Raw genomic sequence first — 20,197 nt, forward strand, 5'->3', positions numbered from 1 at the left:
TAACGTCAAATCTCATTCATTCTTGTGACTATAGTTGTCATATGCATGTTTAATAACAAGAAAAACAAGTAATATACCTACATTTGGGATGGCTCAGTAAATTATAAGAGAATTTTCATATTTGGTGAACTTTCTCTTGAAAGACTTGTCATGCAGACTCATGTTATTAAAAAAATAACACATTCAGAAACCCCTTAATACACCCACCTTGTCTTTAATTTAAGCTATCCCCATCGCCATGTCACAAAACGCACCCTACTAACCATGAAAAATGACTCGTGCCGTTTTGTTATTAAAGAAGATAGAATGCAAATAACACCGCATTTCTAGGAGTGGCCTAATGCCACGACACCGGGCCCTCATGCATATTTAAATGGCTTCGACCCCGTGTCTGGCCAGCAAGCAATTTCCCGCTCCACTCCGTATGGCCCAACCCCCCGACCTCAAAAGCATGCATATGTATGAAGGCCTGTTTCATATGTATCAGGTCTATCATTTTCTCCTGTTTCACAGAGAGGCGATGACACGCACCCTCACGGGAGGCCAGGCGCTCTCACAGGAATACAGCAGAGTCAAAACAAACTGCACACTCCCATCATGCTTTGCAAGTGGACAGGGAGATGAATGGTCCAGATACACGGTGTGTCACTGATGGCCTCTCAGGCCTTACATGGATAAGTGCTCTGCCTGAACACAGATGCTGGATCATGTTCCAGACCATTGTAAACTCGGTTGGATACAGTCAACTGGACCATATAAAAACCGTCATATATCTGTTGAGATCTCTTCTGAAACTCTAATGGAGACATTTGTGAGATTTCTGGGTCTTTCCATTAGTTCTCCATTTAATCTCATTGACTTTTAGGAGAGATGTTTCATTCTTATAGGATTATCCTCCCATTAATGCAGTCCCTTCAAAGAATATCATGGAATTACCATGGGAAATGTCCAAAAACATGGTACAGCTCATTATGAAGCCCCCCACCAACCCAGCTACATCTTTTACAAATAAGCTAATCATCATTAATGAACATCAATCTGACAAGCAACACATTTTAAGACATGACACCAGTGATGAAACACTTGGCACTGTGACTACAGTCATTTATTACAGAGGATTCTCTCAGACTGCTTCCAATGGCAACGGTCCACATTATCACATATGTCTAACTAGTGTTTGATAATTGCTAGCATGTGCTAATTAGCCCCAAAGCAGCTGATAGGGTCGCTGATAACCGAGTGACAGCAAGAGAGAGAGAGAGAGTAATAGAGCCATTTTCCAAAAGATAGTTCAGTCAAAAAAAATTTGGGTTATTTTCAACCTACCAAATCCAGCCATTGGGTTAAAATAACCCAGAAAATTTTTAAATATTTGACCCAACAAAAGGGTTAAAGGTGGTTTTAAAGCTATTCTCATGCTAAACATGGGCAAAGTGTCAAAAGTTTTGTACGTATTTTACGAGTTTTGTACAAATTCGTACAAAGTTAATTGTACAAAAACATACGATTATCATAAAAAAACTATTAAGAAATCCTAACCCCAACATCACAGGGGTCAAGGCAAATCGTACAAAAAAGTACAAATGTTGTCGTACCAATTAACTCATTCCCCGCCAACCTTTTTTTTTTTTTTGAAAAGTTGCCCGCAATAATTTTTTTGATTTTCACAAAAGTTTCATACCGAGCCCTAAGGTGATATAGGAGTAAAAAAATCTAAAGTTTAGTTTCATGTGCTCACGTGAAACTTCCATGTGCTCACGCGAAACCTTCATGTGCAGAATTTTTTTGTTTAGTTTCTATCACATGCTCTCATGAAACGTTTGCGCGCGCATGTGAAACTATCACATGAAACTATTGCGTTCTCACTCGATAGTTTCACGTTCGCACGTGAAAGTTTCACATGAGCACGCAATAGTTTCACGTGAGCATGTGATAGTTTCACATGCGCACATGAAACTAAACTATAATTTTTGCTCCATGTGCCCTTAGGGGCTCCGTAACTACAGCGGTTAGTTTTGCATGCTCACGTGAAACTTTCGCGTGCACACGTTTAATTTTGGCTCCATGTCTCCTTTGGGGCTCCGTAGTTTCACAAAATACCTCCAAAAAAATGTTTTCTTCTAAAAATATATAAACAAACAAATATATCAAATGAAAGAACAGACCCTCTGCTTTCAAACAAACAATAAACAAAAACAAAACGGAGGAAAAACGTTTCATCATATCTTTATTCTTTTTCTCTGTTGATAAACTCTTAAATATGGGTATTTTTCTTTAAAAACACCCATATTTAAGCAAAAAAATGAAATAATTGCATTTTTGTGAAGGAATTTTGTTAGAGATCAGATTCAGAACGATTATCAAAACATACACGGAGCGTAAAATTAACAAATACTTTTTTGCTTCAGGTTTTTTTATAAATTAATCGCGGTATTACAGATTACCATAAAAACTCATCATGAACATGTTTTTTCAGGCAAATGTTTTCTCTTAATTGACGAAATAACTTGTCAATGGCGGGGAATGATCTAGTGACGAATTAGCTACACTGTAAAAAATTTCTGTGCTGAATGCACTTTCGCCCGGGTTCGTACAAATTTCGGAAAGTTTTAATTGAACATGAGAGATTCATACGAAACAATCTTGCTGTATATCTGCTATGGGTAATTTCAGTGCAGGAAGTAAAGTGGATGTTCTTATAAGGGCACTTTAACCAGAATAGCGCGCACACACACACCAACCAAGAGCTGTCACAAAATCAATGTCACAGAAGAAGAAATCAGCTTCCCCAAGAACCCAGCATTATGAAAATAATGGATGTAGTTTGTTTATCTGGTGTAGCATGTGTGTTTGTGTAAATTTCGTTGAAATTGGGCGGTCCCAACAGGGTCATGAGTCGCAGGCGGTAAGTAAAACTGCATTAAATGTTTGTGTTTTGTTGGTGATTGGCGTGTAAGTGCATATAAATATAAACGACACAAACACACAGTTAATCATAAGTTATCCAGAGATAGCTAAATAATGTTTTGTGTGTGTTGCTTGCTCGTGACTCGCTCAACCACGGTACACTTCCAGGAGCTCACGTTTATCCGGGATGAATCTGATCTGTCTTTTATCAATCTGATAAAACTAAAGACTCTTTGGATATATGAAGGATGCAATACTACTCTATAAGCACTCAAGATTAATATGAGAGTCTGTGTTATGTGAGCTTCAAACAACTCAGCATTGGTTAAATTACAAGCCAACGGGCTGAGTTTGTCCCTTTTTGACCCAACGCTGTGGAAAATAACCCAGCATTTTTTTAGCCAACACAATCACAACCTTTGCATCAAGTACATGTTTAGTATTGTTGACTGTTAAAGACTTCACATATTAAAACAACACAAACACCTCTCAAAGAGATCTTAACTGCAATGACAGCAAATAAACGCGTGTCCAAAATTTTGTCTTCAGGGGACAGGACTCCTACAGTTGATGTCTCTGCAAATTCTAAATGGTTTATCGCGGTCACGCCTTGCCGTTTTAGCAGTACACGTTCTAAAGATCGTATCTTGAGCTTTGAACATGTTGAAATCTGGAATGCTGACATCTGTTATGAACCCCAAAAGAGCAATTTTAGCCAGGCTGAGATACTGTGTGACATTCATGGAATGAAAGCCTGAGGCACAAGCAGACAGTGTGAACGAGGACATGATAGAGAGAGTAATAGCTGAAGATGAGGAGAGAGAGAAGATGAATAGTCACCTTAGTGGTGGCTGATGTTCGGATAGCTCTGGGCAGTGTTCATGTGATGGGCAAAACGGCTGCAGAAGATTGTGGCGGTTCATTCACCCAAGACTCACGGAGTAATAATAGACAGAAGACATAACACATCTGTCGCCACGTGCAACATTGACCATTACGGTATGTCCAGTCCATGAGGGAAAAACTGGGTTTAGTTTTGTGTGCTGCGTTGCCAAGTACCCTGCTTTTTGTGGACATCAGATTTGGGGTTTAAAGATAAAAGTATTTTGTTTATTATTTATTGGTATTTTGGATGTGAATAGTCATTTGGGATGCTTTTGGTCTATGTCCATTGGGCTGGTTTTGAAACACGAATCTGGCAACCCTGGCTGTGCGCTTGCGCAGACGTTTGGTTCGGATTATATAGACGGTTTCAGCAGTAACAACATAAACAAGCGGCTGTCGCGATCCACACGTAACTTCCGGTAAACTCATTTAAGAATAAATAACAACAAAGTTCTTTAAACGTAGTTTATTTATATAACAAGCACAAAAAACAACACATAGATTACCAAGGAAACCAAAACATTTGTTATTTTCGACGAGGCATTTGTTTAAGAGATCAGTTTAGCAACTAGTCAGACCATTAAAAAAACGAAACCGGAAGAAAGGTTCGGATCCAGACGTGTATCACGTGCGTCCGATGAAACCGTCTATAGAATGCAATGTTTAGGGTTCATGTAAACTGTACTGTCATAACCTTCAATCGGATTAAATTCAGTCGGATTGACAAAATTTTGTGCATGTAAACATAGCCACTGTGTACTATGCACTTTATAATTTTAAAAAGCATTGCTGCGCAGTGTTGAGTGCTCTATCACACAATACAATGCAATTGACTTGACCTTACAAAGAAACTATACGTTTCAACCCATAGTTGGGTAAAATATGGACAAACCCAACAGTTGGTTATAATTAAACAAAAAAAGTTCACATTTGACCTAACCATGGGTTAAAAGAACTGGGCATCTCCTTCTTAAGTCATATTTTTAATCAAACTACCAACCAGACATTTTAACACAAAGTACAGATTTGTAAAAACATAACTGCTTGATTTTACAGTGCAACGTAATGAGGTGGTGCCAATAATACAGATATTGTTGCATAAAACATATAAGCAGTATGCAGTTTATGTAAGGTAGTGTTTAGTTGCTAAAGCCAAAGAAATGATCTCTGCATCACATCTTGCAAATCACCCGTGCATGTGTGCCTGGTTTTGGGGGTTAGTATTTGTCAAGGTAGGAAGGCTTGAAGAAGTGGGTTGGAGAAGGGGGGTGCTAATGCGAAAAGCCACTTCAAGTAACACTTTTCATCTTCTTTTCTTTTTAACCATCCAGCCCTCCATCATTTTCTCCGTGCCCTCCACGCCGCAAACCCCCCCTTTCATCTGGAGAGGGATCAAGACCGCCGATGCGTTTGACGTAATTACTCGCGATCAGAATAGCGTCTGTCCTTCTCCAGGAAATGATTTCATCCTTTTCAAAAGCAGGTCATAATCAAAAATAAGATGGAGTGAATTTCATGTTCTTCCCTTTTGCATGATGATGATACCCCGCTGTCCGCCAAGACCTCGACTGCTGGCTTTATTCATAATTCATGTCTAGCGTGACTGACTGTAAGCTTTTTGCCATTGAAAAGACGCGTGAACTCCAGCCACACTCAGATGACTTGGATGTTTAATAATGAATTTGTGGCGTAAGAGTGCACGATTCAGCACACCTTTAAAAACCCATTTCTTTTAACCCCTGACTTTAAAAATTCAAAAGAAAACAGGAGTGACCACATTTTTTAAAAAGGAAAAGTTCACATACACGCAAAAATCCTTTCCTTATTTACTTTATTTAGTGCTCTGTGGACAAGAAGTGTTTTTAAAAGGCACTGTAAAAAATCATTGCTGCCTTAAATTTTTTGGTTAAATTTTTATATTCTCTGCTACCTTAAAACTCAGATTTACAAGTCATGTGGACTTACTATTATTTTTCTTGACAAGAGAAACGTTGCTACAACTTATAAAATGAAGTTGACTTTTTTCAACTATATTTAGTTATAACAACTCATCTCTAGTCAAAATAAGTTGAAATGACTTGTAAATCTGAGTTTTAAGGTAGCAGAGAATATAAAACAACATAAATACAAAAATCATAATTTTCTTACAGCTATATATATATTTCTGTAGTCCGATGTAAAATGCCATTCATAACCCAAAATAAAATTAAACTAAAAAGATATTTAATCCAATGATGAAAGATGAAAACTTTTTTACTCTAAATAATGAGCATTGATAAACCATGTATAATAAAACCAGAAACTACACTGTAACAAAATGCAGTATTTACAAAAAATATACAACAATATATAAAAATATACAACCAACATATATTTTTATACTTTAACTTAACTTAAGTAAAACATTTTTTTAAAGTTATATCAACTTCTCGCAGGTCAAAACTTAAAACAGTAGGTCGAACTGACTTGCAAAACCAAGTTGTTTTAACTTAATGCTGCATTTTTTTTACACTGCAGGTATTAAAAAACACTCAATATTTCGTAAGATGGGGCATGATTATTTCAGACATTGATTATACATCATTACATTTTATGCATTTGACAGACGCATTTATCCAAAGCGAATACACAGCACTTTTTTGCACTTAAATTTTTAAGTTTAATTAACTTGGATTTACAAGCCATTTTAACTGCATTGCGCTGTAAGTTGACATAACCAAAGCAAATTCAACTTGATTTAATAAGTTACAGGAACTCATCTCTTGTCAAGATAATTGAAATGACTTGTAAACCCAAGTTGATTAAACTTAAAAACACAGTACAATTATTTGCTGCCTTAAATCTTTTTGTTGAATCAACTCAGATTTACAAGTCATTTCAACTTACTATTATTTATCTTGACTAGAGATAAGTTGTTATAACTACCGATAAGTTATTATAACTTATAAAAGGAAGTTGATTTTTTTTAACTACAGTTTATAAGTTGCAGCAACTCTTGTCAAGATAAATAATAGTAAGTTGTCATGACTTGTAAATCTGAGTTGACTCAACAAAATCTTTTTTAAGGCAGCAACATTTTTTACAATGAATGTATAGTGAATTTCAACTTTATGACTAAGGAGTTTATATAAATTAAAGAAATTAAGTTGAATACATTAAGTTTTTATCTTTATAATTTATAGCAACTCCTTACTAGTCAAAAAAGTTACAATTAATTGTTAAGTTGATTAAACTCAAAAATTTAAGTGCTGCAAAAAAATGTACAGTGTAACGGTGCATTCAGTATCAGTGGCGGCCGGTGACTTCTTTTTTCGAGGGCACTCGATGCGATGTTCGTCACAACATGTATGTAGCCCGTCATGTGTGTTGTTTCATAATTGATAATTTCAAAATATGTGTTCTGCGCGTCGAGTGATGGTATGTGCATCACATGTCTTGTCAAAACAAGTGCCTGCTGCAGACACGTCCAAAGGGTTCATGATAAAATAGACGCTCGCGTTTGCCAGATTCTCGCACAATCTCATGTGTAATCAGAGTTTACTGTTAAGTGAGTGTCTTGCGTGTATTTTGTGAACGTGAGCGTCTCTTTTATCATAAATGGTTTTGACACGTGTTTTGGCACTTATTTTGACAAAACAAATGATGCACACGGTTCACATGACACATATTTTGAATTTGCGCAACTCGGATGAGCCGTCACGAGCCGCTGCTGTTCAGTATACATATTTTTTATCAGTATGTGTGTTCCCGGATCGAACCTATTTACAGCCTTCACATTGCTAACACAATGCCTTACTGGTTGCAAGCTACAGGACCATCATGTTATGGTTGTTACGGTATAATACCGTAGATTAAGTCCATGATACTGTTGGTTTGTTTTGCTGCTTCAGCATTACCAACACCATACATATTTTACGAGGTGGCTAATTTGTATTAATTTGTATGACCACATTCAAACATTTTTGTATGATTTGCCCTGACCTTTGCCCTGACCCCTGTGACGTTGGGGTTAGAAGTAGGGTTTTGTTTTTTGTTTTTGTTTTTTTACGATAATTGCACGTTTTTGCATGATTAACTTGAAATATGTACGAATTCTCGTGAGATCAGGCTGGTTTCGTTGTCTTTTGAACACTAAGATACGATAAACCAGTGGTTCTCAAACTTTTTCAGCGTGCGGCCCCCTTTGTGTATGGTGCATTCCTTCGCGGCCCCCCCAAAGAAAATTTATGACAAAAACTTGACATTTTAATTAAACAAAACATTAAATTATACAAAGTAGTGCTGCCTTATTTTTTAAAGTTTAATTTCACAGAATTCATGATAAATTAATGTATTTTATAAAAATGTCATAAAACTGGTGCCCCCCTGGCACCATCTCGTGGCCCCCCTGGGGGCCCCGGACCCCAGTTTGAGAACCACTGCGATAAACATTCCGCAAGTGATTGTTTATGGTTTTGTTCACATGCATATGTCGCAACAGCACAACGGTGGTCACCCTGGAAAATTGCCCGAACTCTTTCTTACGGTAGTCAAGCTGAATTGGACAACACAACATCCGCAAATCTATAAATATTCAATCCGTCGCTTCAATATCATTGACACGCCTGAACTTTGTGGCGGTCACCAATTGCAACAGGTGACCGGCAGTAATTATGCAGATTTATTCGAGACATTAGCATGATTAATTAGGTGCAAACCGAGGTGGCTACACTTGAATTAGTAAGCATTATGAATAATTACCATGCATATTTTGCTCTTTATGCGGCTGGGCTTCGCGATAAACAAAGCTTTAATTACGGGAAAACATCTGGGAATACTACTGACCTTCATTAATCTTACGCAAATTCCCTCGGCATCACACCCCAATGCATAATTATTGCGTTAATAAGAAACTGTTTATTAGTCCACTTGAGAAAATACACACTTTTGCTTTATATTACAAACTAAACGAAAAGTTAAAACAGATGCATTACGTTCACAACGCAAGGGTGTGGGTTCGATTCCCAGTGATCAAAAATAAATGTACTGACCACGCTCTTAAAAGAATGTTGATGATCTCACTGAGATTAAATAGAGAACCGTAAAAAAAAAGGAAATCACACACAGGCATTAACGATGACCGAATTGTCATTTTTGGGTGAACGGTTTCTTTCAAGTACAACCGACACGTTGGCATTTATCTTTCTTTATTACCGGCCATCGTTCATGTTTCTCAGCAATTCTGCGAGTCCAAAACTGCAGGACAGCGTGATAGATGAGAACAGCGGAGGAAAGGGTGAAGGGTTTGTCCTCTCAGCAGTGAGTCTGCCTCTTTGGCCTGACTTCACTCACATAGATCACCAACTATGAAAAGGACCAGAATCTAGAAGAGGGGATCGGTTTTCCTTGAGCCTAACCGCTTACCCAGCCGAGCTGATACACACACATACATACGATTCATGTCGGGGTTGTCACAGTAACCTGATCCTAAGGCCTCCTGACATGCAGCAGTCCGGTCTGGGCTCTCTCTCTCTCTCTCTGCCCATACACTCTGGCTTTATAACAAAGGAATTGCTTCCACATGTTTCTAAAGGCTGTGGAGTCGCAGGGTACAAATCTTCAGACTCTGACCCTCCTCTGCCAGGACGCTCACCCCAGTACACTTACACCAAAACTGCCATCTAGTGTTGTCTTGAAATATTACTTTTTGTTACCATATAACATGAAACTGACAGACAGACAGCTTGCTAATGAAAAAACTATTTCACAATGCAAAGCAAAACTCACACCCTGTGCTCCTCCACCAGGCCAGCCTTGACACGCTGGTTGTTCATTAACCTAATTACAATATAATAATGAGGATGTTTTTTTTTTATTGGGCAGCAGACAAAGGCTAATTTGCATATACAGATTTAATGAGAGCATGGCAGCAGGTGCAAACAGATGATAATTATCAGTAATGACAGTCACCTGTAAACATTTCCACTTTTGCTGAAGGTTCATTTCTTTAAAACCAATTTTGCATGAACAGTATGGCCTGCACATAACCAAACTGTTGTGTCTGTGTGTGCGTATACAGTTATTTTGACTGATTTTGAATTTGTTTCTTTTGGGATTTATTTAGTCCGCTTTTTATGTTTTGTAATTAACATAACAAGGGCTTTTAACTTATGCAGTGATCCTTTTAATGGGAGATGGTGTGTGTCCGCCCCCTGCTGGTGATATGCACAAGCAGCACAATGCACAAATTACCATTGCAAAAAAATAATAGTAGTAATGCATGAGGCATATTCTGTGAATGCATATTCTTCTTTTAATGTTAAACGCATTAAAACTACAGGTTTTTAACATGTCTTATACATTTTAGATTTGAAACAGAACTCCAAATAAGGCACTCTTATTGTTGCCTTTTAGTACAGTATGTCTGTATGTGATTGTTTTTAACTATTGTGAAGCATTTTTGGCAACAACTTTTGTATTATAGGTGCTGCTATATAAATAAATAAATGCGTTTTTTAACTCTTATAGCTTGTTTATTTAATCTAATTTTAAAAAAAGACAAGTAGCCTGCCTATTGTGAATTTATTTATGTTGTTACAGTGACACGGCAGCAGAGGGCGCAACAAATCTATTTTATGATGTGAACAAAGAGGATAACATAATCAAACAGAAAAGCGTATTGTTATTATTTACTACAGATCATATTGCAAAACAACATGCATTTTAACAAAAATTATCAGTGATAAAAATGTTCATTTGTTTCACGAACTGCAATTGATATTTCGACTATGATACAAATAAACTATTTCAAAGCAACAAAATCTGGTATTTCAAATATAAATATGAGTGGATAATTTTTTTAAAGATTTATTTTATTGCAAATGAACATATATATGAGGGGATAATTTTTTTTTATATGTATGAGGGGATAAATATTAGAGTTTTCCACAGAGCGATGACGTAGCTGCTCACGTGACCACGTCGCCCTCCCACAAACAAACATGGCGGCGCACAGTAGTTGTTTGCAGGTTGTATTTTAACATCCATGGTAACTTAATCAAACCTCTTTGTGTCGTTCGGAGAAAATGCCATAGACAACGGCTACGTTCATGGCGAAAGGTAACACAAAACATCTTTATATTTTGTTTTATTGTAATTATGCACTCCTGAAAATGTTGTTGTGAAACGTAACTGCATAAAATATCCATAGTTGGTATGAATGTGATTTAACGCGGTGTTGCAAAAACCGACAGCAGGTGACATCCAAGTATCGCGAGAGCGTTTCGAATGCAGACTGTTTTAAGATTTCTCAAATCGCTCTCGCGGTACTTTGATGTCATCCATCTGTTGGTTCTTGCAACTTCGTATGAAGTTGAACACGCTCATTAATCTCGTCACATTAAAAAAGCTCGCTACTATGTTCCATACATTGTTTTGTTCTGTATATTTTATTAAAGCATAAAAAAGAAGAAACACTAACAATTTATAGGGGTTGTTTCTCTCAGTCATTTCGGCGTTCCTACAGACTGAACCACTCTGTAGTGACTCCACCCTTACAATGCATACTTTTAAAAGAATTTTAAAAAAGATTTTTGAATTTCTCATCTTCCCAAACTGTTTTTGTTACTAACCCAAATGCGAATAATTTTGACGGAGCTAACATTAAACCCACGTGACTAACCGTCTAGCTGTTTCCGCTGAAGTTGTCTTTACCATATGGGACTCGACGTCGTCGCAATGTCCTTGCTGCTAGTGTCTTCATTAAAAATGCTGCATTTCTTCTGTGCACAGCATTCAGTTTGGCAATTACAAACTGCACTGCTAATAAATGTATAATTAATAACTGCTGAGACTATTATTTTGAAAAAATCCTGGCGACACACAATCCCGCCTCTCGTCGCCATTTTGGAGTGAAAACAAGAGCGCAGAAACAGCCAGAATGCCAACGAAAGAGAAGTCGAAGTTGAATGAAAAACCACAATGTTCAGCAATCCAATGCAAAAACGATCAATGTGACAGTAAAGATATCGCATTTTATCGGTTTCCCAGAGATCCTGACAGGTAATTACTTTTTACGAACGGTAAAAATCTTGTTTGTTTTGAAGTGGTAACTGTTACCTATCATATGCACTTGTAAAAAACTTTAAATGTTAGTAGTCTAGTAGTAAACTTAATTAATTTTAGGTACTGCAAGTCGTAGCCATAGAAACCATAATAATAATTTATATATGACACCAAGTTAGAATGAGCTTATTAAATGTATTTGGTAAAATTGTAAACGTATTTTTTGTATGTAACGCTATTTGTACCTCCTGGGAAATGGTCTAACGTTATTAGATGAACTCGTATTACTTTATTCTTACCTGTCATGCTTAATTTAGAAAGAAATCTAACATTAATAAAATCCTTGAATTTATAATGAAATACACATGTCTTCAATACTGTCTTTTACAGGTGTGCCAGGTGGGTGCAGAATCTCGGGAATGCATCTTTGAAGGAGATAAGCTCTCAGCAGCTCAATCAAAACCATAGGGTGTGCAGTGCACATTTTGATGATAGCCAGTTTAAGAGACCATCAGATGTGTATGTATATACTGGGAAAATTACAATAATATAGAAAATTGCCTTCATATAAATGCTTAAGAAACTTTGACTGGTACTGTGTCTATCTTTCTTATTACCTTATAGCCATGCAGGATTGAAACGGGATGCAGTGCCAACAATGGTTAATGCCCCTGACCCGTCAACTCCATTGGACTTGATGTTAAAGAGAAAGCCACCAAAGATGCGTCAGCTGTTACCACCAAAGAAACGCAAGATAAATATTGGTAAATATAGGGATACTTTGAGATGCTAGTTAATATCAGAGAAAAAGCTTTTAAAGTGTACATCACATTATCTATTTTAGAGGGGCAGGCTTGTGGTCTTGAAAGTAACACGTTTTTTTTTTTTGCTGGAAAGTGATTTTTAGTTCATGATTTTCCAAATTTGTGTTTGTTTTACAGGCAAAAATAATGATATTGTTGACCCGTCAAATGCAGGCTCATCAACTGCAGACAATAATGAACAACCCATTGTTTCAGAGACAAATATTACGTCACCTGATGCTTCTGTAGCAGGCCCTTCAATGCCACTGACGCCACCATTGCCACCGGTGTCATTGCCAACAAAACTTGAAGCTGCTGCTGATGAAAATGACCTGAAGACGAAGATTAAAAGTCTGAAGTGGAATAAAAGAACGCAGTGTTCTGCAATCCATTGCAAAAACTATCAGTGTAACAATTCAGATGTTGCCTTTCATCGTTTCCCCAAAGAACCTGATAGGTAATATTCAAATAATAAGTGTTAAAATATAGTGTGTTTTGAAGTTGCTAGCGCTATGCACCTGCTTACGTTTAGCTTTTAAAAGTTTAGTAGTAAAGCCACATCCACACAAAGCCAGATCTTTCCCTACCCAATCTTATTTTATTTTTTTTTTGTTCTAAAAAGCTGCATCGTCTCAAGAAATATCTGCCTACACAAAACCACTGAAACCGACATAAAACGATGTAGCAAGAACAGTATGTGGTGCTGTAATTTTGCCACAGGGATCCACTAAAAACAAAGATGGCATGGGCATAAGCCTGTTGTTGTCCAAAATCATTTGGGGGGGACCCGGTTTCAAAAAATACTGATTTCAGGCTCCCTAAACGCCAGATCCGTCTGGACTAAATGCTGCAGGTCCTAGACTAGTCATAGAAACCATAATAATGATAAATTATAAGGATATTAAACTAAGTTATAATATTTTATTAAATTCTTTTGCTAGGCCAAAACTGTTATTTCTTCCTCCTCTCAACAGTTCTTGGTTTTTATTTTGTGTTAAAATTCTCTTGACTATACAAGTTAAATGAATACATACCTGCATACATAACTTTTTTTACAGGTGTGCCAAGTGGGTGCAGAATCTCAGGAATGCGTCTTTGATGGGGATGAGCTCACAGCGGCTCAATACGAACTATAGGGTGTGCAGTGCACATTTTGATGCTAGCCAGTTTAAGAGATCATGTGATGTGTATGTATACAGGAAAATATCACTGAAATTGCCTTCAAATAAATCATAAACATGCAAAATATTTGGGGAAAATAAACTTTTGACTGGTACTATATCTATCTCATTACCCTACAGCCATGCGGGATTGAAATGGAATGCGGTGCCCACAGTAGTTAATGCCCCTGACCCACCAGCCCCATTGGACTTGAAGATAAAAAGAAAGAGACCAAAGAAGCATCAGGAGTTGCCATCAAAGAAACGTAAGCTAAATAATATGGAATATATAGGAATGAATACAGGAATACTTTGAGATGCCAGTCAAATTTTTGAGTAAAGTCTTATGGTTTTAAGTAAAAATGGGTGATTCTCGCAAAATTAGACTTATGAGGTGTCATGAAACATTTTTGATAAAGTAAATGCAAAGTAAGAGTATCAAAGTAAGCACACAGTTACAAACATCTCTTCACGTACTATTTTGCACATGATTTCAAATGACATACAAACCAATTTTGTTGTTTTTTCAACATTTAAGGAGAACATTTTCATTACCGCAACGTGTCCATGGGTTCTTTGACATGGAAAATTTATAATAAAAAAATCTACAAAATAAAAAGCTTCAGAGCATGTTATACTATAAACATTACAGTAAAGAAACATGTGCTATTTGGTGATCATTGTTAAATGTAGAGACAAAAATAAGGAATATAAATGTGTCCAAGACCAATTTTCTCATCCTCCGTAACAATTTTCAATCATTGTTTAAGCCCTCAAGGAACTAACTTTTTTTTAGACTTGTCAGGTGTCATGAATCATTTTGATAAAAAAGTAAATGTACTTTTTGGCACATGATTTCAAATGACATCATACAAACCAATATTGTTGTTTTTTCCACATTTAAGGGGAAAATTTTCATTACCGCAACGTGTCCATGACTGGATTGTTTCGTTGACATGGAAATATTTATAATTAAAAATTCTAAAAAATAAAAAGCTTCAGTGCATGTTATACTATAAACATGTACAGTAAAGAAACATGTTGTATTTGGAGATCATTTGCAAATGTAGAGACAATAATAAGGAATATAAATGTGTCCAAGAAAAATTTTCTTATCCTCCGCAACAATTTTCAATCATTGTTTAAGCCATCAAGGAACTAACATTTAAAAAAAAATGTTGGAAGGGACATAATTGACTGTGACACTCAAGATGGCTACCAGGTAAGCAGTTCTTATTTTTCCTCTCCAGATAAAAGTTAACATTTTGTTTGTTATAGTACCTAGACAACTTTTTTAGTTCTCATTACCGAAACATGAGTTTTAAATGCATATATTTAATGTATTATCATGTTGCGTAATGATAATTTTTGGTAATAATAATCTAAAAAATGTGAATAATTCTATAGGAAATATTTTTTAAATCCTCTAGTCTAAAAGTAATGGTTAAAGTAAGTAATCTTATACATGCAAAAAAATTGGCTTCAATGGCTTTTAAAAAAATCTGATGCTGGACACCTTCTAAGTCTGGGTTTCGTGAGAATCAACCAAATAAGTGTTTTGCTGTGATGTGATTTCAGTTAATACTCTTCCAAAATTTGTTTTACAGGCACAAAAAGTTTTATCTTTGACCTGCCAAATGCAGTCGCATCCACTGCAGACAGTGTTGAACAACCCGCTGATTCAGAGACTGACTTTACATCACATGACGCTTCTGTAGCAGGACCTTCAACTCCACTGACAGGACTATTGCCACCTGTGTCGCCACCAGTGGTGGTGTCGCCACCAGTGGTGGTGTCGCCACCAGTGGTGGTGTCGCCGCCAGTGGTGGTGTCGCCGCCAGTGGTGGTGTCGCCGCCAGTGGTGGTGTCGCCGCCAGTGGTGGTGTCGCCGCCAGTGGTGGTGTCGCCACCAGTGTCATTGCCAACAGACCTTGAAGCTGCTGCTGCCAGGGAAAAGGCCCTAAAAAAGAATATTAAGAATCTAAGGGTACAGGTGTGCAGAATGAAGGCGAAAATAAGGAACATGACCCAGCTAATGAAGACCAGGAAGCCATCTGTCAATAAGGAGACAGTGATGGAGGAGCTGCAGAAGCTCTTACCAGCCAAAACATATGCTTTTGTGAGAACACAGATACGTGTGTCTCAGCGGAAAGCTAATGGTTTTCGGTGGACCACTCAGGACAAAGCTTTCTTCTTGTCTCTGCTACGCGCCAGTCCAAAATGTTACAAGCTACTGTTAAACGTGTTTTCTATGCCATCTGTCCGCACGCTGCAGAAGCTTATGAAGTCTGATGATTTCAAATCTGGCTTTAACCCCAACATTCTTGCAACAACAAAGAAGGCAACAAAAAGCCCACGGATAAGGCCCATGGATAAGGTAGGTGTCGAAAATAACTAGCAATTTTCTAGGAGCCCTGACTACATTTGCATTAAGACATTTTAAGGCACTGTAAGGGCTGCCAAATATCTTGTGAATTCATCATCTTTTACATTTTTAAAACATTAAAATTTGTTTGTTTGTTTTGTTTTTTGCTTATTACAAGTTGTTTCTTGTTACATGTGTTAAAATACTTGGATACAATACTTACTTTAGATGCCAGTATGTTTAAAAACGTATAAGGTTCACATTTGCATAGAATTGTTAAATGATGTTTTTCTGAAAATTTTTACTTTTGTCCCGCTCTTCTCTCCAGAATTCAGCTAAACATTGCTCCCAGGATAGTCCCATGATCAGTACTGGGAGGATTATTGAAGAACACAGCTATGATAAAGTGACTACTGACTGTATAGAAGATGAAACGAGCACCATATATGCAGATCCACCAGCCACTGTTAATGCGGGAACCGAAGTAGAGCAGTCAGTGAAGTATTTAGTAGAAATTATCATTTGACTGCCAACAAATATCTTCTTTTAGTTCTGGAGATCATGGTAAGTGATCTTGAGAGAGAGGAGGCCACCAGTTTCAGCAGCTTATGCACCCAAAATTGGCGAATCTCAGCCAAATCTGTTAATGTTAATGTTACAAACATATTTGTCAAGTTCAGTCTCAGTAAGCTCTCTGTGTCTTGTCGTTGTTCGTTCTTCTATCCAATGTTTAAATGTTTAGTTTTTTCCGTACATGTTAAAATTAATGTCAAAATGTTCCATTCTTAATTGTGGTTGTCCAGTGTTTGTCACAAGATGGCGCCAAACAGTAATCTTTGTTGGCGCGGAGGGATTTTAAGCATACAAGTAGTCCGGCTATGCGTTATTACTTTGGAGCGGTTATTATTTGAAAAGATCGAACCTGCAAATGTCTCAACTGACCAATCAGAATCAAGCATTCCAGAGAGCCGTGTAATAATTATTATGACACCCACAGTAAATGTTGTATTGTTTTGTTAGTTTTATATTATCAGTTGTGCAGTCCAACCATTAAGTAAACATTTAATAAGGTAGTTTTAGCCAACTTGAGTATTTTAATTTAATGCAACTAAAAATTATATATTGTACATTTTTATTTCCCTGGAACACACTTCAAAGTATTGGCCAGCCCTATTACAAACTTAATCTAACATTTCCATTTTTTTCTGATGCATGTCCTTAATTTAATTTCATATGTTGGTGTTAAGTTTATAATGTTAATATTTTTAAGAATTTACTAAGGATTAAAATTGGCCACCTTAAAAGCTGTTGTAGAATGAAAAACTGTATGAATAATACGATTTCTGTACATGGTAATGACATCATAAGCCTCAAACATTAAACCTTGTGCATGCCAAAGATCTCAACATGAGACCAACTGTGACGTTGCGCCCCGACATTAAATTACAAATTAAGTACAATGTTGTTGTTATAATGCTAAAAACAAAGTTGTGACTGCTGAGTTAGCGCTATATGTTAGCATTTCGGCTGAAGTTCTACTTTTGATGTTACAGTTACGTTTTGCAGGTCCATACTGGGAAAAAATACAAACTTATCTCTCAGAAACGTCCATTAAAAATATCCAAACTATTGATTATTCCTCAAATTCTGTATTTTTGTCTGATACAGGATCAAACATAAGGTCTTTTTACATATACAGAGAGCTAATGAAATGAGCCTCTGAGCAACAGCCAATCAGAGCAGAGTTTAACATTATTATTCATGACACTTTCAAATAAGGTAATAATAGTCTATTTCATTCAAAAGGCAAATGCTAGGGTTGTAAATGGACATGTTAAACCATCTCTTAATAATTTTTGCACTTAATAATCACCATATCTCCTAAGTAGATATTAAAGAAACAAATATAATATTTTTAATGCATTCTTTGGCACCTTGTCTGTAAAGTCTGTAAAATAAACTGTTAAAAGGATTTGATTGATCATCATGATGATAGTCTAGTGATTGTACGTTATTTATTCAAAAAAGCACAAAAAACATGCTAAATCAAGATATTTTTATTATTTTTAAGCTAAAATGCTACTGCCTAGCTCTAGTATATTTTATTTGGGAAAAAAATCATTGGCCGCTAGGTGGCAGCAAATAATTACTATAAAATGTACAGCTTGAATGCATATGCAGCAGAGATGAAAATGAGAGATATCTAAAAAACTTTTAATTTTGAGAGCCATTTCTTAAAGAAAACATATTCCCAGCATCACTTAAAGGAATATTCAATTTTCTTAAAAGAAAAATTCAGATAATTTACTCACCACCATGCCATCCAAAATGTTGATGTCTTTTTTGTTCAGTCGAGAAAAAATTATGTTTTTTGAGGAAAACATTGCAGGATTTTTCTCATTTTAATGGACTTTAATAGACACCAACAATTAACACTTAACTCAACACTTAACAGTTTTTTTCAACGGAGTTTCAAAGGACTATAAACGATCCCAAACGAGGCATAAGGGTCTTAGCAAAACGATTGTCATTTTTGACAATAAAAATAACAAATATACACTTTTAAACCACAACTTCTCGTCTAGATCCGGTCGTGATGTGCCAGCGCGACCCCACGCAAGACATCATGACGCCACAGAGGACGAACGCGAAACTCCGCCCCAGTGTTTACAAGTGTTGATAAAGAGGACCGTTCCTACGTTGTTGTGTGTCAACTGATACTAATTAATGTCTTTGTGTCAGTTTATTGTTTACAATGGTCCACAAATGTGGGTTTTATAAATGTAACACGTGACCTCCCTACGTCACCACGCATTTACGTTAGGTCGCGCTGGACCGGATCTAGACGAGAAGTTGTGGTTTAAAAGTGTAAATTTGTTATTTTTCTTGTCAAAAATAACAATCGTTTCGCTGGATGGGACCCTTGTGCCTCGTTTGGGATCGTTTATAGTCCTTTGAAACTCCGTTGAGGAAGACTGTTGAGTGTTGAGTTGAGTATTAAATGTTGGGCTCTATTAAAGTCCATTAAAATGAGAAAAATTCTGCAAAGTTTTCCTCAAAAAACATAATTTCTTCTCGACTGAACAAAGAAAGACATCAACATTTTGGATGACATGGTGGTGAGTGGATTGTCTGGATTTTTCTTTTAAGAAAATTAAATATTCCTTTAATCCAATATATTGCGGATAGTATGGATGCAGGAATGCTGGCTGCAGGTATGTTTTCTTTACACTATGGCTCTACCACTACCAAGGTAGTGCTCTAAAAAGTGCACTAAAATACTTAAATATGCAATATTTCTTAAATATATACATGCGTGTGTGTGTGTGTGCGCACATAATTATTATACACAGTACACACACATATGTATCATGTAAACAAAACTTTTATTCTGCAATTTATCGTTATGCAACCCTAGTAAATAACACTTACACAATGTACTACAAATGTACCTACTGGTTTTTAAGTATATTTTAGTACATTTAAGTATACTTTATTTTTTTTAGATTTTGTCTAATTTTAAACTTTTTTACAGTATTTTTTTTTTTAGCTTCACAGGATTTATTCATTTCAAAAGCACCATCTAAGCAATCTGGGAGCAAAGTGCTTAACTCTATGACAAAAGAAAGTGATTATATAATATTATATATGTCATATCTCTACATTGCACATAGAGTAGATCTCTATACTTTTGTGGCCAGTTTTTTGTTTTTGTTTTTTTTGGGTTCAAAGCCGAAAGCTTAAATGCCCTTTAAAGACATACAGCATTTATTTTATCCTCGACATGGACTTTCAGTAGACTGTTATATTTAACAAAATAATTACCCGTAAATAATAACCTGTAACAGGATTCTAGCTGTAAATAAGAATATACGTACAGTCTGCTTGTTGCACCATGTGTGGTTTTATGCAATAACAAAACAAATATGTTGATGAATGTTGAAAATATCATGTTTATATAACAGGGGCAACACTCTAAAAACCAAGGATAAATAAAATCTCTTTTATGTCTAACTGGTACAAAATTTAGTTCT

General features: G+C 36.4%; 1 protein-coding gene across 2 annotated transcripts; it reads left to right on the forward strand.

Moving 5' to 3' along the window:
• Positions 1-10,733: 10,733 nt before the first annotated feature.
• Positions 10,734-17,623, forward strand: LOC129451048 (uncharacterized). 2 transcript variants are annotated; one of them, XM_055214101.2, is made up of 8 exons: positions 10,734-10,890; positions 12,226-12,354; positions 12,460-12,599; positions 12,777-13,095; positions 13,697-13,825; positions 13,940-14,064; positions 15,406-16,175; positions 16,492-17,623. In XM_055214101.2, exons 3-8 carry the CDS (start codon positions 12,494-12,496, stop codon positions 16,687-16,689), a joined length of 1,647 nt encoding a protein of 548 aa, XP_055070076.2. In that variant the 5' UTR covers positions 10,734-10,890; positions 12,226-12,354; positions 12,460-12,493; the 3' UTR covers positions 16,690-17,623. The 2 variants fall into 2 exon arrangements, with proteins under 2 accessions (XP_055070076.2, XP_055070075.2); XM_055214100.2 differs by lacking the exon at positions 10,734-10,890 and adding an exon at positions 10,910-11,832.
• Positions 17,624-20,197: the final 2,574 nt, after the last annotated feature.

The sequence above is a fragment of the Misgurnus anguillicaudatus genome, chromosome 8, assembly GCF_027580225.2.
Source record: "Misgurnus anguillicaudatus chromosome 8, ASM2758022v2, whole genome shotgun sequence".
Taxonomy (NCBI): domain Eukaryota; kingdom Metazoa; phylum Chordata; class Actinopteri; order Cypriniformes; family Cobitidae; genus Misgurnus; species Misgurnus anguillicaudatus.